The 26,998-nt window shown below is 39.2% G+C and overlaps 1 protein-coding gene across 1 annotated transcript in view; it reads left to right on the top strand.

The window, feature by feature from the left end:
• The window catches only part of LOC114661352 (caM kinase-like vesicle-associated protein), a 700,116-nt gene that overhangs the window by 651,682 nt on the left and 21,436 nt on the right, over window positions 1–26,998 (top strand). The window contains exon 10 of the mRNA XM_051934313.1: window positions 13,146–13,233. Coding sequence (XP_051790273.1) covers window positions 13,146–13,233 — 88 coding nt within the window. The remainder of the gene's footprint in view (window positions 1–13,145; window positions 13,234–26,998) is intronic.

Raw genomic sequence — 26,998 nt, 5'->3', positions numbered from 1 at the left:
GCAAACTGTTTGCTTCAATTTGCAAGGCTTAATTTACTTTAATTGCTACAGAACATCTGTAGGTTGTAACCTATCAGTTGCTACCCGAAGAAGGTCCATTTGTAATATTCTTTTATTTATATTTATAAGAATGTTTATTTATATTTAATCTTTTTTCAGTTTTTGCTAACCTAAGCCTTAAATTTAAACCTCTGGGCCTAATCCACTCCTCCACCATTGTGGTACACTTCTTAACCTAATTAAATTGTATTTATTTAATTAATTATATTTATTATCCATCCATCCATTATTCACCACTTATCAGAGGTCAGGTTACGGGGACCGCAGCCTAAGCAGGGAAGCCCAGACCTCCCTTTCCCTGGCCACCTCCTCCAGGTCCTCTGGGAGGACCCTGAGGCGTTCCCAGGCCTGCCGGGAGATATAATCCCTCCAGCGTGTCCTGTGTCTGCCTCGTGGCCTTCTCCCAGTGGGACATGCCTGGAACACCCCCCAGGGAGGCGTCCAGTGGGCATCCTGACCAGTTGCCAGAACCACCTCAACTGACTCCTCACAATGCGGAGTCTCTCCCGGATAACTGAAATCCTCACCCTATCTGTGAACCCTATTTGTGAATTTCCCCTTGGGATTAATAAAGTATCTATCTATCTATCTATCTATCTATCTATCTATCTATCTATCTATCTATCTATCTATCTATCTATCTATCTATCTATCTATCTATCTATCTATCTATCTATCTATCTATCTATCTATCTATCTATCTATCTATCTATCTATCTATCTATCTATCTATCTGTCTCTAAGGGAAAGTCCAGCCACCCTGCAGAGAAAACTCATTTCGGCCGCTTGTATCCGCAATCTTGCTCTTTCAGTCACTACCCATAGGTGAGGGTAGGAACGTAGATCGACTGGTAAATCGACAGCCTCGCCTTTTGGCTCAACTCACCCTTCACCACGACGGACCGTTGCAGAGCCTGCATTACTGCAGATGCCGCAATGATCCATTCTTCCCTCACTTGTGAACAAGACCCCGAAATACTTGAACTCCTCCACTTGAGGCAGTAATGTGTTCCCAACCCGGAGAAAGCATTCCACCCTTTTCCGGCGGAGAACCATGGCCTCGAATTTAGAGGTGCTCACTCTCATCCCCGCTGCTTCACACTCAGCTGTGAACTGCACCAGTGAGAGCTGGAGGTCACTGTCCAATGAAGCCAACAGAACCACGTCATCCACAAATAGCAATGATGAGATTCTGAGGTCACCAAACCATACCCCCTCCACTCCTTGGCTGCGCCTAGAAATTCTGTTCATAAAACTTATGAACAGAATCGGTGACAAAGGGCAGCCCTGGCGGAGTCCAACCTCAACAGGAAACGAGTCTGACTTATTACCGGTAATGTGGACCAAGCTCCTGTTCCTCCTGTACAGGGACTGAATGGCTCATAACAATGAGCCTTGTACCCTGTACTCTCAGAGCACACCTCACAGGATGCTTCGAGGGACACGGTTGAATGCCTTCTCCAAATCCACAAAACACATGTGGACTGGATGGGCAAACTCCCATGCCCCCTCCAGGATCCTGGCAAGGGTGTAGAGCTGGTCCAGTGTTCCATGGCCGGGACGGAATCCGCATTATTCCTCTTGAATCTGAGATTCGACCATCGACAGAACTCTCTTCTCCAGCACCCCTGAATAGACCTTACCAGGGAGGCTAAGGAGTGTGATCCCCCTATAGTTGGAGCACATCCTCCGGTCACCCTTCTTAAAAAGAGGGACCACCACCCTGGTTTTCCAATCCAGAGGCACTGCCCCCGATGTCCATGCGATGTTGCAGAGACGTGTCAACCAGGACAGCCCCACAACACCCAGAGCCTTGAGGAACCCAGGGTGAACCTCGTCCACCCCAGGGGCCTCGCCACCTCGGAGCTTTTTAACTACCTCTGCAACCTAGGCCCCTGATATGGATGCCCCCAATCATCCTTCAGCTCTGCCTCCTCTAAGGAAGACATGCTGGTGTGATTGAGAAGATCCTTGAAGTATTCCTTCCACTGGTCAATAACGTCTGCAGTTGAAGTTAGCAGGGCCCCATTCCCACTGTACACAGTGTTGGTGGAGCACCGCTTTCCCCTCCCGAGGCGCCTGACGGTTTGCCAGAACCTTCTCGGTGCCGACCAAAAGTCGTTTTCCATGGCTTCCCCAAACTCCTTCCATGCCGGGGTTTTTGCCTCAGCAACAGCCGATGCTGCCACACGCTTGGCCCGCCGGTACCCCTCAGCTGCCTCTGGAGTCCCACTGGTCAACCAGACCCGGTAGGACTCTTTCTTCAACTTGACGGCCTCACGAACCTTAGGTGTCCACCACCAGGTTTGTAGATTGCCGCCACGAGAGGCACCAACAACCTTGTGGCCACAGCTCCGTTCTGCTGCTTCGACAATGAAGGCTCGGAACATAGCCCATTCAGACTCAATGTCCTTCGCCTCCCTCGGAATAAGGTTGAAGTTCTGCCAGAGGTGGCAGTTAAAGATCTTTCTGACCAGTTCCTCCACCAGACGTTCCCAGCAGACCCTCATTATACGTTTGGGTCTGCCTGGTCTGTCCAGCAGCCTCTCCTGCCATCTGATCCAACTTACCACCAGGCGGTGATCAGTTGACAGCTCAGCCCCTCTCTTCACCCGAGTGTCCAAGACATAAGGTCGCAGATCTGATGACACAATTACAAAGTCGATCATTGAGCTGCAACCTTTGGTATCCTGGCACCAAGTGCACTTATGGACACCCTTATGCTCGAACATGGTGTTCGTTATGGACAATCCATGGCCAGTACAGAAGTCCAACAACTGAACACCACTCGAGTTTAGATCAGGGAGGTTGTTCCTCACAATCACACCTCTCCAGGTTTCACTGTCGTTGCCGACGTGAGCGTTAAAGTCTCCCATCAGGACGATAGAGTCCCCAGGACCTGCACCTCGCAGTGCTTCTTCCAGGGACTCCAAAAAGGCCGGGTACTCCGAACTGTCGTTTGGCGCATAAGCGCAAACAACAGTCAGAGTCCTTCCCCAAACTGGAAGGCGCAGGGAAGCAACCGTCTCGTCCAACAGGGAGAACCTCAACGTACAGGCCTCAAGCCAGGGGGCCATAAGCAAGCCCACACCTGCCCGCCGCCTTTCACCCACAGCAACTCCAGAGTGGAACAAAGTCCAGCCTCTCAAGAGGAATGGTTCCAGAGCCCAGACCATGCATAGATTTGTTGAGCTAAGATCTTATTAGCTTTCTCTCCATGTTCATTATAATGATGTCTTGATTTAAGTTTGAATTGTTCAGTTTCTTTGAGTTGTAGTAAAACATAGAAAAAGTTTCTGCTTTAGGTATGTGTTCAGCATTTCTCGCATTTGCTTTCATCCTACACTTAGCTAGATCTTTGTAGACATGGAACACACATGAAATGCATGTATTCCAAATAACGATATACTGTATTATTAACCCTATACAACTCCAGGAATCTCACACGCAGATAAGGAGCCTTGGCTTGAGCTGGGAGAGTTGAGCTCTGTCAAGGCGGGAGATGGGACAGCAGGCTACTTGCTGCTTGTGCTGATTGATGCATTTGCAAAACAAAAGACGCTGATGGTAGAGGTGCGAAGGGATTTGTGGTGGGCCAGGATTACAAGTTTTTTTGTATGCTTCAGGAATTCTAGTGTTAAGACAAACTGTTTTTAATATGTTACTCGTTTTACTTTTGAATTTACATTACTACACATTTTTATTTTTACTCTATTGTTTGTTCCTTCGTGTACTATTCTAAATCTGGCCTGTCCTAAACTCCCTGTCCCCCCATACCCTAGTTTTAACAATCCTTGACTACCCTTCTCATACGCTTCCCCAACATATTGGTACCCCTGATATTGGTTTCAGATGTAATCCACCATAGTAGAAAATGCTCCATCTGTTCCAAAAGGAGTCTCAATACACCATAAACCTATACCTTTCTTCCCTACACCAAGATTTGATTTGAGCCACGTGTTAGGCCTTCTCAGCTCTTCAGTCTTACCTGGACTTGGGTGTGGCACATGCAGAACTTTGGAGAAGGATACATGGTCAGTTCTGCTTCTCAGCCTGACAACTAACTCCTTAAATTTGGACTGCAGAACTGACAGACTACTCTTATATATGTTATCTGTTCCAACATGGACAATGGCAACTGTATCCACCTCTACTCTGGCCAAAGAGCCTATCAACCCTTCCGGGGATGTCTCCCACCTGCGTACCTGGGAGACAACACACCATGTGAGACTCTCTGTCTCTGCAGCAAACTTATGCTTCAGTCCCCCAAATGATTGAGTCCCCAAATATCACTATCTCTCTCTTTCTGGGAACTGGTTTTGAGGTGGCCTGTTGGGGCTCCTCACACTTGCGTACCACCTCACCTTCAGACACTATCCATCTCTGCAAGGATCTGAAAATTGTTTGACACTTCCAATTCTTGGGGCTGATGCCCTGGGACAATGTGCACCCTTGTGCCTTGTGACTGTGATCTACTTTTCTCTAGCTGTCTGGTGTGGACGAAAAAGGCACACTGACAGCAGGCAGATAATATTTCTTTAGTTCTCTTTATTATTTTACTCGGAGTCACAGTGAGCAGGTTTCAGAAAAACAGGCAATCAATATTACATGACAGCGTCGGGGCTCTCTGAACAACTGTTTATTGGGTGGGGCAGGTTTTTATACCCCTAGAATGCGTGATTTAATATTCATTATGAAAATGCAACAGTCAACACTTTATTATACACAATCCTTGAGCCCCTTTAATGCTCCTTGTGCAGCTTGATTCCTTGGCTCCGTGTTATGGCGTTCAGATGTAAACAAAGGGAGAACATGATAAGGCAGTCTCAGTGTGGAAGCTTAGACCTTGAGTCCTTCTGACAAATATTTTTTCTGTTTGCTCAGCAAATCATGTTTTTAAAGCTTACTTCTGCTTAACTCCTTAGACAAGGATTAGTACAAGGGAACGAAGAGAACATTCATCTTCCACACTGGTCTCAAATCTTAGGCGTGCACACGATCTCTCTAAAGAATACCTGGGCCAGGTCAGCCAATTCTCTACTACAACACAGGTCATCCAACTCCTCCTCCAGTTCAGCGACCCTGAGCTCAAAGTGCTGGATCAGTTGGCATCTCCTGCAGATGTTGCCCTCATAGAAAACTTGCTTGTCTGAGCCATCCTCTAAAAAGCCCAACAGAACTTGCATTGCACTGGCCTCACTATTAAAATTTGATTTTGAATTATTAAACCTGTTTTTTTATTAAAATTAAATGATTAACTTAAATGGTAAAACTAAAAAAAGCTGCTCTACTTTCCTGACCACTAAGAACTGTTCAATCTAGAAAAACTTGCTTACTGAATGTCCACTACTTGTTAATTTCTTACTAATTTGTCTGTTCCTATAGCCACTTGTGCCTAATTGGTGCCTTAATGCTAGCTACCTGGCTGCATACCGCAGAGCCCTTCTCTTTAACACTTTGAAGTAAACTGCTGCCTTGTTTTCCCACTAAGGAATTGTTGTTTCTGTTACTTACAACTAACTATTCATTGCTACAACAATGGTTATTTGCTTACAGAGATTCTGGTGTCAGTTACTGCTGGTTACTGCCCTGCCTCACGAACACTAGTTTGAATACAAACAAAAAAACTAGAACAAGTGCAAGTGCAAGTGACTTTTCCAAATGCTCCTTCAAACTCTCAGCTTCATTATCTTCTGTGTGGAATGAAAAAAAGAAAAAAAAAACTTCTAAATGGAAAAAAAACTTTGAAAATTCCTACATGGCTTCTTAATAACAACTAAAACACAATGTTTTTAGGAGCAAAATGTATTTTTTTAATGAATCTCACACCACAGAAAACACAAAATCTTTCAACCACTTCTCTTTTGTTTTCAAGGATGACAGTACGTCTCATTCTTAGTATGTCTCAGTCTCCAATCAGTACATCTATTGATTAAGAATACTAGGAAATTGAGATTAGGAATATTAAGCCATATATAGGGAAAATTATTTTTTGTGTGTGTTTGTTTATTTCTCTGCTCTTGTCTCTCCTCTCTTTTTCTCTGGTGGGAGCTGAATTCTTATTTTTTTAAATTTTCTAGAGTTTTTCTTTTTCAAGATTGATTTTGAAGTTATTTGTTGAATAATTTGTAAAAATTTGATCTGCTTGACTATACTAAAATTAAATGAATATAAAAAAAATGGTGCAGTGACATTTCCATATTGTAGAAGCACTGCTCTGGCAATCTGGAATTATTTGCTATTAACTTCAAGTCTTTCTATTCACTTGGAGAATTTTCTTCAGTTATTTCTATTGGAGTTTATATCAGGCTTGAGGCAAATGCAAAAGCGCAGCAGCAGTTGACCAGATTATATCACAAGTTTAGAGAACAGTTATGTGAATTCCCCAGTTATAGTGATGGGTGACTTTAATCATGCAAACCTAACCATCAAGCTTCCAAGATACAATCAGCTTGTCAAATGCTGCAACAGGGACAAGAATGCTTTGGATCACTACTGCTGTGCTATAGAGGACACATATAAGGCTTTGCCTCATGCACCACTCAGTAATTATGATCATATAATGCTTGTAAACAGAGGCTAAAATCAGCTAAACCTGTAACAAAATCTAGATAGATAGATAGATAGATAGATAGATAGATAGATAGATAGATAGATAGATAGATAGATAGATAGATAGATAGATAGATAGATAGATAGATAGATAGATACTTTATTAATCCCAAGGGGAAATTCACATACTCCAGCAGCAGCATACTGATAAAGAAACAATATTAAATTAAAGAGTGATAACAATGCAGGTATAACAGACAGACAATATCTTTGCATAATGTTAACGTTTACCCCCCCATAGGGTGGAGTTGAAGAGTCGCATAGTGTGGGGGAGGAACGATCTCCTCAGTTTGTCAGTGGAGCAGGACATGGACAGCAGTCTGCTGCTGAAGCTGCTCCTCTGTCTGGAAATGATACTGTTTAGTGGATGCAGTGGATTCTCTATGATTGACAGGAGCCTGCTCATTATCTATACATTTATGGACTTTTTGGTCATTTGAAACATCACTAGATTGCTTGGATTTCAGTGATTTTAAAAAATGCTTCTGAAAACATTCATGAGCTGACTGAAACTGTAGCACATTAGATTAGCTTATGTGAAAAGGTTTGTATTCCCAGCAAAACCTTGATGATTTATAACCTTGAAATGCTTTGGTTCACCAAGGAACTAAGGATTCTTTGTCAGGCAAATGAAACAACCCATAAAACTGGTGATAAGCAAGCCTAGAAATAAGCTGGGAATCTGCTAAACAATTCAATAAAATATACCAAATGTAACAAAGTTAGTTTTAGAGCATATTTAAAACAACCAGGAGCTGAGTATCAGCAATCCTTTTGCTTTTCATGTCCTGTGGCTTTTACACCAGCCACTTCTATACAATAGCCTCATCCCTCTGCTTTCTTTTCTATCAAGGAATATGATGGCTGGAAGTTGTTTGCAAGACAAAAAAACAAAAAGTCTACCAGTTCTGATTCAGTTTTACCCTTAACAATCAAACACTGTGCTAGGCAACGGTTCTTTCTTCACTGACATCTTTAACCAGTCTCTTGCACAGTGTACTGTTTCAAATTGTTTCAAATCTTCTGTTGTTGTACCAGTCTCCAAAAAAAGATCAAATAAGCTGCCTCAATTGTTATAGGCCTATTGCATGTACATCAGTTTTAGTGAAAATTTTTAAAAGTTAATTCTAACCCATCTAATGACTTTTACTGTTGCTCATATTAACCCACTTCAGTTTTCATATACAGCCAATATATCTGTGGAAAATGCCATAAACATGGGCCTGCACTTTGAGCTAAGGTTCCCAATGGGGGCAGTACCACCCACCAGTGGGCACTGAAGAAATCTAAGGGGGTATTTCTGGTCCATGACATATTAAGGAGGCATTGAGGACCAGCCACCGCCATCTTGGGCAATACTCGCAAGAACGCGCTGAAAAAGTTGATTAATATTAAAAAATCATTGAACATATGCTTCAACCAATTATTCTAAATGTCCATTAAGAAAGACCCATCCATATTAAATAGGTAGGTATTGGTACATTATATTTACAATTTTGCACAAGTCATGCATTCTCAGATCATGCAAGTCCTTACAAGATTAATGCATGTGCAGGGGACCAAAAATATGCATGTTTCGACAGGTTCATTGAACATTACTATAAATACGTGAGAAGTTTTTTATCAATACCAGATTGTTTCAGAATTCCTTCAGAGCAAGTGTAAACCTAAAATTACATTGCAACACCTACAGATCACATTCAAAGGAAAACTTACATGGACCTACTTATTAAAAACTTGGGTTTTGCCCCCTGCTCGTTTTGCTCTCCAACCCCCTGGCCCACCCATTTTGCGTCTCTGCCACTCGCATATGTCGATTTCACTTTCATCAAACAACAAATCTCGTGGATACGCCTCTTCATTGGGAAGAAACACTACTTTTCCCTGATAGCAACACAAATTAGACAATCTACAAGTCTTCCATTGTATTTAGCCAAAAGAGTATTTAGCATGGTCAACAATCTGTTAACAAAGAACAGAAACAGATAGTCAATAGTGGAATGCAGCAATTTAAGATTGCTGATGACAAAAATGGCACCAAACATCGAAAAATTAGTGTCATCACACCAAGCTCAGCCCTCTCACTAATAATATTACAGTAATCCCTCACTTATCGCGGGAGATAGGTTCCAAGGCCGACCGCGATAACTGAATTTCCGCGAAGTAGGGACACCATATTTAATTAATTATTTAACGTGTATTTGGACGTTTTTTAAACCCTCCCTGTATTGTTTACAACCCACCCTTTACTCTATTAATAACAGGGACAACTGCTAAGCAATATGAAATCGGTAGATAAGTTTACACTTACTGTATAGCGAAGTACACGAAGCAGCTTGTAGGCGGTCATGACGTCGTCGACCTTGTTACAAAGATTCCTAAAGCAGATTCCATCCAGACTACTGCCTTATCACGTCCACTTGCAACTCGTTTTGCGTCCTGGTTAAAGGACACTGCGGCCGTAGATCTTATATGCTTTTCCTCCTTTTTAAATAAAAAGAATCGTGGACTCATGCTGTAATGGTGTCCTGCAGCGGTGTAGCTGTTCCCTTCCTTCAACATATCCAAAACCTTTACCTTTTCTGCAATCATTTGCATCTTCTGTTGGCGCTTGGACACGGCCCCTGAAGCTGTAGCACATTAATGCTGAATGAGTGAGATGAGACTTCCTGGTTAATGCAGCACTCCGTCGCTGAGCCAATCAGCAGCACACAGGAACTTAACTGCGCGCTCTGATTGGGTAGCTTCTCAGCCATCCGCCAATAGCATCTCTTGTATGAAATCAACTGGGCAAACCAACTGAGGAAGCATGTACCAGAAGTAAAAAGACCCATTGTCCGCAGAAACCCGCGAAGCAGCGAAAAATCTGCGTTATATATTTAGATATGCTTACATATAAAATCCGCGAAGTCGTGAATCCGCGAAAAGTGAACCGCGAAGTAGCGAGGGATTACTGTATATTCATTTTTATAATAATATATATTTTTTTAATCATACTTTGAGAAATACACCAATATTGTTAATATCTTCTAATAAAAATCTGTCCTTGTTTTTCAATATATAGTATAGTATAATTCACCCAAAGAGGGCACCATCGAATCAGTCTTTGAAAAAGTGGGCTCTGACCCAAAAAAGGTTGGGAACCTATGATTTAGAGCATACCGTTTGTATTACAGCATACCATTTGTAGACTTCACTTCACATTTAACACCACTGTCCCAGAGCTGTTGTTAACTTCACTTCTACAAACTGAACTGAATCTACAGTTTTCTGACAAACCAGAAACAGTGTGTTCAGATGGGCTTCCACCTCCCAGACTGCTTCTGTGTTAACACAGGTGCCCCACAAGGCTGGGTACTTTCACCCTACTGTATTTATTGTCACACCAATGACAGTAAAGATTAATGAATGCACAGTCAATATGGTGGAATCCTTCAAATTATTGGACAGAACTATCACAAACACTCTCAGCTAGGACATACAATACAATACAATACAATTTCTTTTTAGATAGCCCAAAATCACACAAGAAGTGCCGCAATGGGCTTTAATAGGCCCTGCCTCTTGACAGCCCCCCAGTCTTGACTCTCTAAGAAGGCAAGGAAAAACTCCCAAAAAAACCCTAGTAGGAAAAAAAAATGTAAGAAACCTTGGGAAAGGCAGTTCAAAGAGAGACCCCTTTCCAGGTAGGTTGGGCACGCAGTGGGTGTCAAAAAGGGGGGACATTAACACAACTTCCATCACTAAGAATGTTCAGCAGTAGTTGAACTTTTAATATTAGCTAAAGAAATGAAAGATTTCAAAGCCTGTCCAAGTACAATCTCCATCATTGTCTGGTTTGGTTCAGCAACAGTACAGTACACTCTAAATATAAATTACCGAGTGCAGTGAGGTCTGGTGAGAAAATATTTTGCTGTGGTCTTCCATCCGTTGGTGACCTGTATGCATCTAGTGTCACTAACCATGTGAAAAGGACTACCACTGAGTCATCTCACCCAGCGCATCACTTGTTCCAATTTTGTTCTAATTTTGGTAAATGCTTTAGATCAATTAAGACAAAAACTAATACACATCTAAACAGTTATTTTTTCCCAAGCCCTTACAAATCAGTAATTTAGCACGATGTACTCATTTATTAATGTGCTCTTTCATATACGGTATAAAGGTATGTATTTACAGTATGTGGACATGTATGTGCGTACACATGCTTACACCTGCAAATCATTTGCACATCTTCCTTATAATTGCATTATTCTGTAGTTGTTAATTATATATGCTGTTTAACTTATGTTATTTACATTATTTGTATGAGTTGTGTTATGGTATAAGCAGCTCCAAAGCTACCAAGTTAAATTTCTGTACTTTATGTACTAATGAATGAAAGTGGTTCTGGTTCTGATTATTTTTACAGTATTAATACTTACTACCTAGACTTGTGCCCTTAAAGGATAACTGACTATTGTGGAGATAAGTTGCTCTTACATAGAATATGGTATCAACCTGGGTTTGAATCTCATGCCTGCCCATTTTCTCTGTGGAGTTTTCATTTTCTCCCAGAGTGAACATGGGGATTTCCTCCCACCTCCCCAAAAACATGAAAATTAGGTGAATTGGTGATTTCAGCAAAGTGTAACTGGAAATGAATGAATACACTGTTTTACTTTAAGAGTGCAATCTCAAGGCCAAGAGCAATTTTCAAGAAAAGTTATGGCTTGACAATAGACATGTTTTGCAAGGTTCAATGTTTTACATGCACTGTTACCCCCAGAGACCTGCAACAGGTGTGTTTTTTTTAATTTTATAAAAAAAATACACAATTTCCTCTGTCACAATAATGTATTCCATGATTGTACACAAATCTGAACATATTCTTTAAAAGATGTAAGAGCTTTGTCTTTAAATTAAAACTTTCAAAGGCAGATAATTTCTTAATTTTTTTTAATATGAGAATTCTGATTCTTTGACAACTTCTTAATTTGTTTTGACTGTATAATTTTCATGAATCGGTTAAAACAACATGCAAAGAACCTGCAAAATCTGAATGAGTGATAATTTTGTTCATGGTCTTTATCTTGAAACTCCTACACTTTTGTAATATTGTAAATGAAAAAGCATGCATATGATGTCATGTGTATCAGAAATGACAAGATTAAATGTAGTCTAAGAGAGTGTTTTGAATGAAACTAGCAGTCACAACAGCACAGTCCAGTTTTATGAACTTAGACAAAAAGCTGTTCTAATGCAGAAATGGGTCACTTTTTGTAATCCAATACCCAGCAATAAACAAAACGCAAAAGTGTAGGCTATTGTAGATTGTGAGTAAGGGTCCTGGCAATACAGAAAAAAAACATGAGTTAAAATAATTATTTATTACTGAGTTATTAGAATTATCTGGCATCTTCTGACAGCATATAAGGCATCTACCATTGTAGCTGAACAGAATAATCCTAAGTGAATTATGGGTTCTCATTCAACAACAACAACATTTATTTATATAGCACATTTTCATACAAATGATGTAGCTCAAAGTGCTTTACATGATGAAGAAAGAGAAAAAAGACAAATAAATAAGAAAATAGAATTAGGGAGCACCAATTAACATAGAATAAAATTAAGGTCCGATGGCCAGGGAGGAAAGAAAAAACAAAATAAAACTCCAGAGAAAAAAATAAAATCTGCAGGGGCTCCTAGGCCACAAGACCACCCATCCCCCTCTAGGCATTCTACCTAACATAAATGATATCAATCAGTCCTCTTTGTATTCAGGGTTCACATGGAAGAACTTGATAATGACAGTCACGTGGACTTCTGGCATTTAATCCACCAATGTAGGGACATCACGGTGCTTTGATTAGGTAGTGGTGTGGCAGATCGCCACCACAGAAAACTGGAAAAAGAGCAGAAGAGAAAGTAGGGGTTAGTACGGATTATGGAGCCACCAGGAATGATATTGATAGTTAAATGCATATATCAGGATTAAACTAAAATGAAGCTATGAGAAAGCCATGTTAAAATAATGAGTTTTTAGCAGTTTTTTTAAAGTGCTCCACCGTATTAGCCTGGCAAATTCATATTAGCAAGCTATTCCAGATTTTAGGTGCATAACACCAGAAAGCCACCTCACCACTTCTTTGAAGTTTAGTTCTTGGAATAATAAGCAGAGCTTAATATTTTATTGATTTTATTGAAATCACACAACATTCCATACAAATAAATCAATTTTTACAAACACACAAATCAACCCCCATCCCTGAAGCAGACACTCATTTGAAAATCTAAGTTTACAATTTGGAGTGTAAGGTGAGAGGGATTCCAAAGTATAGGATGGAGCGAGATTATTTAAGGCTTTGTAAACCATAAGCAGTATTTTAAAGTCAATTCTAAATTACACAGGTAACCAATGTAGTGACATCAAAACTGGAGAGATGTGCTCGGATTTTCTTTACCTAGTTAAGATTCTACTTTTTTTTCAGGATTGCAGGAAATGGAGCTTTGGAAAAAAATCTGAAGGCTGGAGTTTGTGCTCAATTTGAGAAAAACTTTGCCAAAGCAAAATGGAGGGTAAGAATGATTTTTTTGCTAAATTAAATATACAGAAATGTTTAATAAGTAAAGAACTTGTAAGCAACTAAGCAGAAATCTCTTACTTCTGAATATTTGTTATAGTAATTTAATATTATTTATTAACTAATGTTATGGGGCACATCTCAAACTCAAAAATGGTTTTATTACACAAGTCATTTAAAAGAGGCATAATCATAGAGGACTATAAAGTAAGAAATACATGACCTAAAATATATATATCCCACAAGGTTTATCTTTACAAGGTCTTTTTGTTAACTAATATGTGGAGTCCCCCATCCTTTTACCCACCTTACAAAACATAATGCTATATACATCCTAGAACCTCTTCACACAATCACGCTTTCTGGAAGTATTACCAGTCTTCTGGCCTTTGCCCCAACTCCTGTCCAATGAGCCGTTGGCAATGAAAAGCTTTAAAAAACCCTCTGTTTCCACATGATTCTTTATTGAACAATAATGTCAACAGCTGGAAAAAGCTTTTAACAAAAATAGAGGAAATATTTCCTTCCCTAATATTATACTCTCAAACTGGATTTGTTAATGGTAAACATCTATTAATGAACCTTCAATGGTTTATAAAATAATGTATAGTCATGTAGTAACTGAGCTGGTAGAGGTCTTGCAATGGATGAATGTAGAAAAGCTTTTGATAGATTTCAATGGGAATATCTATTCAATTTGTTATACAATAAATGTGCATAGATTAAATTATTATACTCCAGCTTAGTCCTGCAGGACCTCAGCGCCAGCAAGCTTTTGTTCCAAGCCAATTTCATAATTAGAAGCCAATTATTTCTATAGAAATCAGAAGAGTTTTAACATGGTTAATTAATTATAAGTCTTGCCTTCAGTAATGACAGTAATCAATTAAATTCATTAAGGTCCCTAATTTATTTACCTTACCTTTCTCTGTTGTACAAGGAGGAATATTACTGTTAGACCTTTATCAAAGTAACTGAAGTACACTCATTTTAAAAAGCAGAACAGTACCATTTATTGATAAACACAAGGATTATAGAAATATGATAAACTGCATGAATATTGACATATAAGACAGAACACAAAACTGACAAGACGGGCAAACATAGAACACAGCAAAGGCTAACAATTTACTTGCTATTTAGAGTTACAATTTAGCTTTGCACGGATAAACACTTTCATGATAGCAAATCTTTAAAGATGATGTCCAATGTTGTGTGGATAAGTTGCTGATGTTGCTGCTCCAGGTGGAGGATTCTTCTTGCATTGAAGTGCACTCTTTCTCTTTGCGACGTGCTCAGCTTGCTTTCTACAGTGCCCGATGCAGTTTCATAGGGAAAAGCATTACTTATTCTGGCAGAAGAATTTAGATACTGAAGTTCTCTTCTTTATCTCTCCACACTGGGCTCAGATTGACAGATGGTCTCAGCTTTAAGGTCCACAAAGAGAAGAGATTGTCAGCTTTCATCTTCCCCAAAAAACAGCAGCTAATCAGCTTTTTAGTTTCAGGGAGACGTCCATTTCAGAGAGAGGTCATTTTAGGTAGTGACAGGAGAGCTCTTTTGGGAGATCCATCAGACTTTTCCCTTAACTTCATTTGAGAGAGTGTGAACACAGAGTGTCCAGGTAGATGAATGCAGTTAGTTTTTTATTTATTTATTTATTCATTTATTAATTTTATTGTAATCATTCCATACAATATAGATTAATTCAAAACAAAAAAGAATTAAAGACAAATCAAACCCCACCCTTGAAAAGGAGAGCTTAGCCAAAGGAGAATTGCTTAGGGCTTTTTAATAGGGCAAAAATAAACAAAAGAAAGGAAGAAATATATATAGGTAAATAAAAAAAAAATTAAAAAATGGAGAAGGGAAATAAAGCGGTAATAATTATTTCTCTTATTCTAAAATATTATTGATTAGATCCTGCCAGGTTTTGAAAAATTCTGTACAGATCCTCTAACTGAGAATTAGATTTTTTCCAATTTCAAATAATATAAAACATCGGTTTCCCACTGTCTTATCAGAGGAGAGTTAGGATTCTTCCAATTTAATAAAATAAGTCTGCATGCCACAAGTACAGTGAATGCAATCACCGTTTGCTTGTCCATCACCACTTCAAGTCCATCTGGAAGAACACCGAACACAGCTGTTAATGGGTTAGGAGGGATTGTGACCCCAAGGCTGTCTGAAAGGCACTTAAAAATTTTGGTCTAAAATGATGTTAGTTTGGTGCAGGCCCAAAACATGTGACCCAATGAAGCAGGAGCTTGGTTGCAGCATTCGCAGGTTGGATCTTGCCCTGGAAACATTTTGGACAGTTTTAAGCGAGACAGATGAGCTCGATATATAATTTTTAGTTGAATAATTCTATGCTTTGCACATATGGAGCTCAAGTGAATTCTCTGCATTGCTACCTTCCACTCCTTTTCTGATATATTGATTAAGAGATCTTTTTCCCAATGTCCTCTTGGGTCTTTGAAAGGTAGGGACTCTAATAAGATTTTATATAATGCGGAAATGGTGTTTAATTCCTCGAATTTGAGTAGTATTTTTTCCAGTATGGTGGAGGGTACGAGGTGGGGAAAATCGGGCAGTTTCTGTTTAACAAAGTTTCTGATTTGAAGATAGTGAAAGAAATGTGTAGCTGGGAGGTTGAATTTGGAATGTAATTGTTCAAAAGATGCAAATATGTTGTCTATATAAAGATCTCTGAGCATCTTAATCCCAAATCTTATCCAGATATTAAAAAACTAGATATGTTTGCGAGGGTTAAAAGAGCTGGTTCTCTTGCAGAGGTGCCACGGATAAAAGATTTTCCATCTTAAAATGCTTTCTAAGTTGGTTCCATATTCTGAGTGAGTCAAGCACAATTAGGTTATTAGTATATTTGCGATAACTTGCATTTATTGGAGCGCAGAGCAGGGAGTATAAAGAAGTACTACACAATTTTACTTCTGTTGCGGACCAAGCCTGTGTATGTTCGTTTTTTTGTGTCCAGGTATTTATGGCTTGTATGTTTGCTGCCCAGTAATAAAACTGAAAATTAGGCAAAGCCATGCCACCTTCTGCCTGAGGTCTTTGTAGGGTCGCTCTTCGGATACGTGGGTGTTTTGAGTTCCAAATGAATGAGGTTATTGTTGAATCTAATTACTTAAAAATGATTTATTGATATATATATTGGAATGTTTTGAAATAAAAAAAGAAGTTTAGGAAGGATATTCATCTTAACAACATTAATTCTTCCGGCTAGAGTGAGATGAAGGGTTGACCATCTATGCAAGTCTTGCTTAATTTTTTCCATACAGATGGCAAAATTTTGTTGATAAAGACCTTTATGTTTACTTGTGATATTTACCCCTAGGTATTTAAACTGATCTGCTATGGTAAAAGGTAGGGTGTCCAATCTAATATTATATGCTTGTGAATTCACTGGAAAGAGTATACTTTTATTCAGATTAATTCTGAGACCAGATATCTTTTGAAATTCTGGGAGTGCTGTTAAAACTGCTGGCACAGTGTTTTCTGGGTCTGATATATATAAAACCATATCATCTGCATATAGAGAAATTTTTTGTTCCAGTCCTTCTCTGATAATCCCCTTTAACTGATAAGAATTTCGACAGTGAACCGCCAGTGGTTCAATGGCGATTGCAAACAGCATAGGTGACAAGGGACATCCTTGTCTGGTGCCACGTTCTAGCTTAAAGTAATCTGAACAAATGTTGTTAATACAAACTGAAGCTTCTGGATTGGTATACAGTAGTTTGATCCATGCACAAATATACGGGCCAAACCCAAATTTCTCCAATGCAGTGAAAAGGTAGTTCCATTCAATCATATCAAATGCTTTTTCTGCGTCTAATGATAGTAATATCTCTGGGGTGTTTGATTTTGCTGGTGAATATATAACATTAAACAAGCGTCGGAGATTGGAAGATAGGTGTCGGCCTTTAATCCTGTGATATTACCAAGGGCAGCACTATCTCCATCCTTCTAGCTAGAATTTTTGAGAGTATCTTAACATCATTATTCAGGAGTGAAATTGGTCTATATGATGCGCATTGTAACAAGTCCTTATTTTGTTTAGGAAAGACGGTGATTAATACTTGACGAAATGTTTGAGGTAGTATTTGGTTGTCTCTGGCTTCTGTAAGTGTTGCCAGTAAGAAGCGAGCTAGCTGAGTGAAGAATTTCTTATAAAATTCTACAGGGTAACCATCAGGGCCTGCTGATTTCCCGCTTTGAAGTGATTTTATAGCATGTAGTAATTCTGATAGCATCAGAGGTTTATCCAGTTCCTCAGCGTTTAATGCATCTATTTGTGGTGTCTGTAATGTATCCAGAAATTCATTAGATTGTGTGTTGTCTTCTTTGAACTCAGTAGAATATAGGATTTATAAGGATTTATAATAATCTCGTGTTGGTGATTACTGGTATTGCATTGCGGACTTCTTGTTTGTGAATTTGTTGAGCTAAAAGCTTATTAGCTTTTTCTCCATGTTCATAGTAATGATGTCTTGACTTATAAATAAGTTGTTCAGTTTCTTTAGTTGTCAAGATGTTGAGTTCTGTATGCAGGGCCTGCCTTTTCCTGTGAAGAGCTTCACTTGGACGCCTGTCTTGTTCTTCATCTATTCTAGTAATTTTGCTTCTTAGCTCTGACATTTTCTTGGTTTCTAATTTATTTCTGTGGGAAAGATATGAAATAATCTGTCCTCTTAAGAAGGTCTTTAGTGTTTCCCAGAGTGTTCCTGCAGAAACCTCTGAGGATGTATTTGTCTCTAGAAAAAAACTGATTTGTTTTGATATAAATTCTGTAAAGTTCTTGTCTGCTAATAAAAGTGGGTTAAGACGCCATCTGCAAGATGAGTATGTGGGGCTTAGTGATTTTAGCTCCAAGATCAGAGGGGCATGATCGGAAATAACAATAGTGTTGTACTTGCAGGATTTAATCATAGGCAAGAAATTGTTATCTACAAAGAAATAATCAATTCTTGAGTAGCAATGATGCATTGGTGAGTCGAAGGAATATGTTCTTGAGTTTGGGTTTAGAAATCTCCAGGGGTCTGATAAGTTGTGGTCGGTTACAAACTGTGTAATTGTCTTTATAGTGTTAGATGTCATCGCCCCTGTGACAGGAGACCTATCTAGGTGTGGATTTAAATCACAATTAAAATCCCCAGCCATTATAATTTTATGAGTGTTCACATTGGGAATGGATACAAATACATTTTGGATGAAGTCCCTATCATCCACATTGGGTGCATAAACATTTATCAGAATCACTTTACAATTAAATAAATTACCCATGACAATCACATATCTCCCTTTAGGATCAGATACTACATCTGATACTACAACTGAGATTGTTCAATGGATAAGAATTCCCACACCTCTAGTTTTTATTGTAAAGCTGGAATGGAACATTTGGCCAGTCCAGTCTTTTTGCAGCCAGAACTGATCCTTGCTTAATAAGTGGGTCTCCTGTAAAAATACTATTTTAGTGTTTAGACCTGTTAGGTGAAAGAATACTCTCTTTCTTTTTAATTCGTGATTCAGGCTTTTAACATTCCAGCTCAAAAAGTTAACTGTCCCATCTTGGAGATATCCATCCATCCATTATCCAACCTGCTATATCCTAACTACAGGGTCACGGGGGTTTGCTGGAGACAATCCCAGCCAACACAGGGCGCAAGGCAGGAAACAAACCCAGGGCAGGACGCCAGCCCACTGCAGTTGGAGACATTGATTTTGAATTTTTTATGCCATTTTGAAGTATTAACCGAAAGTGAGACAGCTTTGACCTTAATTTCCAATTTTCCCAGGGGTTATTGCCATCTTCAAGAGTCTTGAAATGTTAAGATAGTAAACCCAGGGAATGGTGTTAAAAAGTGGCCATGGATAAGCATAGTAAACCCTATTACAATAATAACAACAATAAACCAAGGGTATGGTGTTTAATAGTTTCCTTTAGAATAATAAAAAGAGAAAAAAAAAGTTACTGATTTAATTTCTTCCACACATACATACATAAACGTGTATAACTGTAATTAAAACATAAACAGATAGTGACCGAGAAGGGAAAAGGATGTATAATTATGGTACCAGTGTCACTGCAAGCGGATCAGACAGCCGGTGATATCTTCTTTATGATGCCATGACAGGGTGCTTTCTTAACTCTTTTTCTGCCTCCTCCATAGAGGTAAAGATGTAGTATTTGCCTTGAATATCCACTTTCAGTTTGGCAGGATACAAGAGGCTGTATCTGATATCGGCTTTTTGTAAGCGCTGTTTAATACTATAAAAAGAGGCATGTTTAATAGCTGTTGAAGGTGAGAAATCAAGGAAAATAGAAATGAGGTTATTTTCAAATATAATCTCCTGTTTCTGTCTGAGAAGTGACATTACATTTAATTTAGATTGTAACTTCTTGAAGTGCACAATGAATGTCCTAGGTTTAGATGTGTTTGATCCCCGTATGCGATAAGCTACCGCTACCTTGGTGTCTGATTTAAAGTCCTTTCCAATTATTTTGAAGAATAGTTCAGCTACGAATTTCACTGGGTTTGGACTTTCACGATCCTCAGGTAGACCTTCGATTCTAATATTATTCCTTCTGCATCCATCTTCCAGAGCAACAAGTCTGTCTCCAAGTTTTTTGCATTTGGAATTCGCAGCTGTTCCTTTTCCATCAGTGGTGGATGCAAAATTTTCGGCTGTTTCAATTCGAGTCATGAATGTCTGCTTAACGTCTTCCAGCTGATCGGCAAGTGCTCTCAATTTAGACACATTTTCTTGAATGTGCTCCTCAATCTTTTCCAGCATACCTTTAAAGGCTGCCTCAAAGTGATTATATACACGTTTCTCCAAGTCTTTATTATCTTGCCACAGCTCTTGCAGCTCCTGCTGCAGCTTCTCACTTGTCTTCTCGCTTGTCTTTAGCTACCATTTATACCATTTATTTATTTCTTTATATATTTATCTCTTGCTTGAACTCAGCGATCATTACCTTCAGTTCGGACAGATCATTTCTGCTTTCGTGCACCGTAGATGAAGCGGCGAGCTGTATTACAGCTGATGTTCTTGGCTCGTGAGGAGCAGATGAAAGCACAGACTGCAAGGCTTTTTCCAGTTTCATGTGATCTTCTGGAATCGGCAAGCTATCATGACCTGCATCACTTGCACATTCGTTCCTATTTTCACTCTCAACTGGAGATGATGCAGCGGACCGTGGCCCAGAGAAGTCTGGGCTTTCGCCTGTCTGTTCCAGGTCAGTCTCTGAAAGGCCGTACCTTGAACTTGAACTTGAACTTGGACTTGCATGTCTAGACTTGGATGTCGCTTTAGGTTTCTTTTCCATTTCTTTCTGAGCCCCTTTCTTACCAATCATGTTTATATATGCTTGCATATACTATAATAGAACCCTTGGGTTGGGTAAATACAGGATACCTTGGGATAATAAAAAATAAAAGAAAAAATAACACAGCTGCTAACGGAGCTCCGCTTCAGACATCCATCTCCCGCAATAGATGACACCAATACACTGTGACAATGTGTATCATACAGACCAATTTCACTTCTGAATAATGATGTTAAGATACTCTCCAAAGTCCTAGCTAGAAGGATGGAGAAAGTGCTGCCTTCGGTAATATCACAAGATCAAACTGGATTTATTAAAGGCCGACACTTAGCGTCCAATCCTTGACGCCTGTTAAATGTAATATATTTACCCACAAAATCAAACATCCCAGAGATTTTATTATCCTTGGATACAAAAAAAGCAATTGATATGATTGAATGGAAATACCTTTTTACTACATTGGAGAAATTTGGATTTGGCCCGAACATTTGTGCATGGATCAAATTACTGTATACCAATCCAGAAGCTTCAGTTTGTATTAACAACATTAATTCAGACTACTTTAAACTAGAACATGGTACCAGACAAGGATGCCCTTTGTTACCACTACATTTTGCAATCTCCATTGAGCGACTGACAGTTCACTTTCGAAACGCTTATGAGATAAAGGGAATTATCAGAGAAGAACTGGAACAGAAAATTTCTCTATATGCAGATGATATGGTACTGTATATATCAGATCCACAAAATACTGTGCCTGCAGTCCTAACAGCAATAAAAGAATTTCAAAAGATTTCTGTCTCAGAATTAATTTGACTAAAACTATGCTCTTTCCAGTGAATTTTCAAGCACACAATAATAGATTAGACACCTTCCCTTTTATCATTGCAGATCATATCTAGGGGTAAACATCTCAAGTAAACATAAAGCTCTTTATCAACAAAATTTCGCTGTCTGTATTGAAAAAATTAAGTAAGACTTACATAGATGGTCAACCCTTCATCTCACTCTAGCTGGAAGAATTAACATTATTAAAATGAATATCCTCCCTAAGCTTCTCTTTTGATTTCAAGACATCCCAATATACATCAATAAATCATTTTTTTAAGAAATTAGATTCAACCATAACCACATTTATTTGGAATTCAAAACATCCACGTAACCAAAGAGTGATCCTACAAAGGCCAAAGGCAGAAGGTGGCATGGCTCTACCTAACTTTCAGTTTTATTACTGGGCAGAAAACATACAAACTATAAAAATCTGGACATGGACACAAATATATGAACATATACAGGCTTGGTCTGCAATAGAAATAAAATCCTGCAGTATGTCTTTATATTCCTTGCTTTGTGCCTCAATAAATGCAAGTTATCGCCAATAGACTAACAACCCAATTGTGCTTCACTCACTCAGAATATGGAACCAATGTAGGAAGCATTTTAAGATAGAGAATCTTTTATCGGTGGCACCTTGGCACGAGAACCACCTTTTTCAACCCTCGCAAACAAATGCAGTTTTTAATGTCTGGAAAACATTTGGGATTAAATCACTTAGAGATCTGTACATACTGTACACAACGTCTTTGCATCCTACGAACAATTGCATTCTAAATGTAACTTTCCAGCAACACATTTCTTTCACTACCTTCAAATTAGAAACTTTGTTAAACAGAATCTGCCCAATTTTCCTCACCTCCCATCTCCCTCTATGCTGGAAAAAATATGTGCTCAGTTTCAAGGACTTAGACAGCATTTCTGCAATATACAGTATAAAACCATTTTACAGTCCCTCCCTTTTGAAGACCCAACAGGACAGTGGGAAAAGGATTTCTCACTCAACATCTCAGTAAAGGAATGGAAGGTAGCAATGCAGAGAATTCACTCAAACTCCATATGCGCAAAGCATACAATTATTCAATTCAAAATTATATATCAAGCACATCTGTCTCGTTTTAAAATTGTCCAAAATGTTTCCAGGGCAAGATCCAAACTGTCAACGCTGCAATCAAGTTCCAACCTCACTGGGTCACATGTTTTGGGCCTGCACCAAACTAACATCATTCTGGACCAAAATCTTTAAATCCCTATCAGACAGCCTTGGTGTCACAATCCCTCCTAACCCATTAACAGCTGTGTTTGGTGTATTTCCAGATGAGCTTAAAGTGGAGAAGGACAAACAAGCCATGATTGCCTTTGCTACACTATTGGCACGGAGACTTATCTTCCTAAACTGGAAGAATCCTAACTCTCCCCTTTTAAGTCAGTGGGCAACTAATATTATATATTATTTGAAATTGGAAAAAATCAAATTCTCATTTAGAGGATCTGTGCAGAAATTTTTCGAAACCTGGCAGGACCTAATCAATAACATTTTAGAATAAGCTCTTAAAGCACTGAGGAAGCAGATTCTCTTCCCATTTCTTTTTCTTCTTCATTTATCTATATTCAATTATTAATTTATCTATTTACTTAAGTTTTATTTTGCTGCCTATGCTCTCTCTCTCAGGGGTGGAGGTTGATTTGTTTTCAATCTTATTCTTGTAAAATTGATCTATTAGTATAGAATGTTGTGTGATTTCAATAAAATCAATAAAATTTAAAAAAAAAATTGGCCTGGTGTGCACTAAAGTCTAGCAGAAAAGACAATGCCTACTTTGTCCTACATTTTCCTCAGGTGATTACTGCTGTAGCAAATATTTTTGTTCTTCACATTATTTAACTTACTTGTTAAGATTCTGAACCATTAATTGCTTCTTTTAACTTGTGTAAAAGATCAGACTCGACGCACTTAAAAAGGTATGGGGCAGCCACCCGTATAATATCCATGGCTGCATAAGGCTTTGAAAGGAACAGAGATGTTCACAAGACTGAGTCCAAAACAGTACTGCTGAGGGTTTGCAAAGATGGCGGCTTTAAAGGATTAGACCAGAAGTGATGTGCAGGAACCGGAAGTGACGTAGGGGAACTGGAAGTGACATTCTTCTGACGTCAGACAGTGCCTTGGAAGTGACGTTCTTCTGGGTGCTGGAACCAGAAGTGATATTCTTCAGGGAACTGGAAGTGACGTCGTACTGGGCTCTGAGTTAGACAGGTTTTCCCATGGCTGGTCTGTAGAGACAACAGGAGAAGGTTTAGTGTACTCCACCACCCCCTGGCCTGGTGTGGAATTACTTTCGCTTGGTCGATACAATGTCCTCCTATTTGCACGTGTGTGACACCTGAAACAGCTATATTCATAGGGAATCTTGTTTAAAGTCTTGAATATGACTTGTCTGTGCTTCTATACTTACTAATTATTATCAGTTTACTACTAAAAATATTGCCAATGTAATAATAATAATAATACATTTTATTTATATAGCTCTTTTCCCAAGGTGCTTAATGAGATACTATTGTCACTCTTAGCCATGTATGATAATTTATTCCAACCAATCTTAATCTACACAGTGTTTAACTCATTATTGTTATTTAGTAATCAGAGCTTTAGAGACCTCCATATTGGCAACAAGTTTGCCTCCTTTGAAAAATTCCACTTCAGCTAGAATTTCCAAGGTGCACACTCCTTTTACTACGGTGCAAGATAGACATTTTGTTAGGTGAATTTAGCTGTCCTAATTTTTCATTGATATTCTTGGTTAAACCTGTTCTGTCTACTGATGCTGAAGACACATGTGGATTTCAAGACTTATCTCGAAGAGTGCACCCAAGATGATCTGAGAAAGTAATAGGAGTAGGATTTTTTATATTTATTATTAGACATTTTTCAGTGATAATGGATTGAAATCATCGATGGAAAAGATATGCAGTTTATCAATTTGTGCAAAGCATGCTGCATTTGATAACATTTAAAATTTGCATGTATTTAACTCAACTACGATTATCTATACTAATAAAAGGCAAAGCCCTCACTGACTCACTGACTGACTGACTGACTCACTCACTCATCACTAATTCTCCAACTTCCCGTGTAGGTAGAAGTCTGAAATTTGGCAGGCTCATTCCTTACAGCTTACTTACAAAAGTTAGGCAGGTTTTATTTCGAAATTCTACGCATAATGGTCATAAATGGAACCTGTTTGACTGACTCACTCATCACTAATTCTCCAACTTCCCGTGTAGGTAGAAGGCTGAAATTTGGCAGGCTCATTCCTTACAGCTTACTTACAAAAGTTAGGCAGGTTTCATTTCGAAATTCTACATGTAATGGTCATAACTGGAACCTGTTTTTTGTCCATATACTCTAATGGAGGAGGCGGAGTCACGTATCGCGTCATCACGTATTACGCCTCCTACATAATCACGTGAACTGAAAACGTGGAAGAGATTTACAGCACAAGTCAAACGCGGGAACGAAGGTAAATGACGTTAATTGTTGACTGTCTTTTAATACTGTGTACTTGTTGAGTGTCTTTTAACTCTTTTAGGGCGGATGTCGACTTTTGTCGACAGGAGGGGTTGAAGGCGAATGTCGACAAAAGTCGACATCCAGGGATAGGGGGCGACAATCAGCTGTTAATGGCGACAAATCTCACTGTCACGTCACAGGCATTCCCTCTGTGCTTGGAGGAATGCTAGACTCGTTGACTCGGCAAATAAACATTGCGTGTGCGTGAGTTGCGAAATGTAAACAAAGGCAAGATGGCACAGACATGTGAAAAGGCAGCGAAGCAAGTACAGAAAAGAAAACACTTGGCAGACGTTGTTTTGTGCATTATCGCGGAGTCGGACTCTTGATTTTTCAGAATCGGACTTTATTGGCAGTGATCAGGAGATCGAGCAAGAGAGTTAGAAGCAGGCATCAGCTGATCAGACACCAGCCGATGCCGCACCAGCGGATCTGCTGCCAGTTGAGTGCCTTCGCGCAGCCGATGCATCTACGGCAAGGTTCGCATGGGATAAATACACAGACATTGATCCGTTGAGAGCCGATCTGGCTACTGGAGTTTACGAGACGGCATGGCTTGCTTTTGCACATGACAGATCACCAGCTGCTGTACTTCAGGCTGCTCTCTCCTGATGCTGCTTTTCAGCTACTGTCAGACGAGACAAACAGGTAGGCAGAGATTTTTTTTGAATCGCGGGCTGCGTTTGCATCGCATTCTCGTTTTTCAAAGTGGAAACCCACAACGAAAGACGAGATGAAGCGCGCTGTGGCATTACAAATAGAGATGGGACAGAACTGGTGATATAACTTCAGGGAACATTGGTCCAAACGTGTTTTGTCCCCTGGTGGCTTAGGTACGTGCTGCTGCTGCACTTTTATTCACTTCTGTAATAAACAGAAGCAAATCCCATGGGGTGAGCCAGGCTATAATGCCATACATAAAGTTCATAAAGTTTCAGAAGATGAAAAGAGGTGACAATACGGTTTTCATGCAGGCAGAAAACTTGGTGGCAGTGGCATGGCACGATGGCAAATGGGTGACTTGTCTCTCTACAGTACACACTAACAATATATGTTAGAAAGTGCAGCAACAGGCAATTGAAAAATAGGCACCAAAGCAACACATATTGTAAGGAGTGCAATGTGGCAATGACTGAAATTGGCTGCTTTGAGCGAGATCAGACTTTGCTGTGTAAAATGTATGTGATATGTATGTGAAATCATAGAGTATGCAGGCTGATACAACATGCAAGACAGTAACATTTGTCAAAAGTAAATATTTTTTGTTGATTTGATATGTTAAACAATTGCTTTGTGTTCTTTTTTAAAAAATGTTATTTTTTGGAAAAATATTCAGCCCTGGGAGAAAAGAAACAAAAAAAAAAATTAGCCCTAAAAGAGTTAATACTGTGTAAGCATACATATTAACACATGTGCAATTAAACGTGTGCATTTACGGGGTGATTTCTCAGGCTTAAAAGCTCGCCTTTTATTAAAAAGGTAAATGCAAACTCTTTTCATTCTGAAGGGCACAAACCACGTTAGATTTCAGCCGTTAAACGTGCAAAAATGTCAGTACACCAGATAAATAAGCGCAACATATTATCAGTTGTATTGTATGCTTACAATACATATAGAAATGTGTTAATCGTTAACTAATATTATGGGATGGTGTTTTTCGACTTGCGCCTTGATTTAAACGATTGCATGTCTTGGTGGGTTTGCATAGCTTATTGTCAATATCTTTACACCTCTTTTTAAGACTTAATTTAAAAAGGTTTTCTTTTCTTCTTAATTAAAATTTAAAAGCAATACTTCACCGCTGCAAAGCCCCTCTAGCGCTGACGTGCGACGTTCGATTACCGTAAGCGAGTGCAGTGAGTGTGTACGCCTGATGAGCCAAGAATAAGGGGGAAACAGGTGTCGCGTACTCTTTGCATTATTTGACAGTAAACTATTTTCATCCATTCTATGATCTGCTTCTCACAACTGAAGGCACCGTGGCTGATGTTACCT

This window comes from Erpetoichthys calabaricus, chromosome 11 (genome assembly GCF_900747795.2).
Source record: "Erpetoichthys calabaricus chromosome 11, fErpCal1.3, whole genome shotgun sequence".
NCBI lineage: Eukaryota > Metazoa > Chordata > Cladistia > Polypteriformes > Polypteridae > Erpetoichthys > Erpetoichthys calabaricus.
This window is presented reverse-complemented; position numbering and strand designations above follow the sequence as displayed.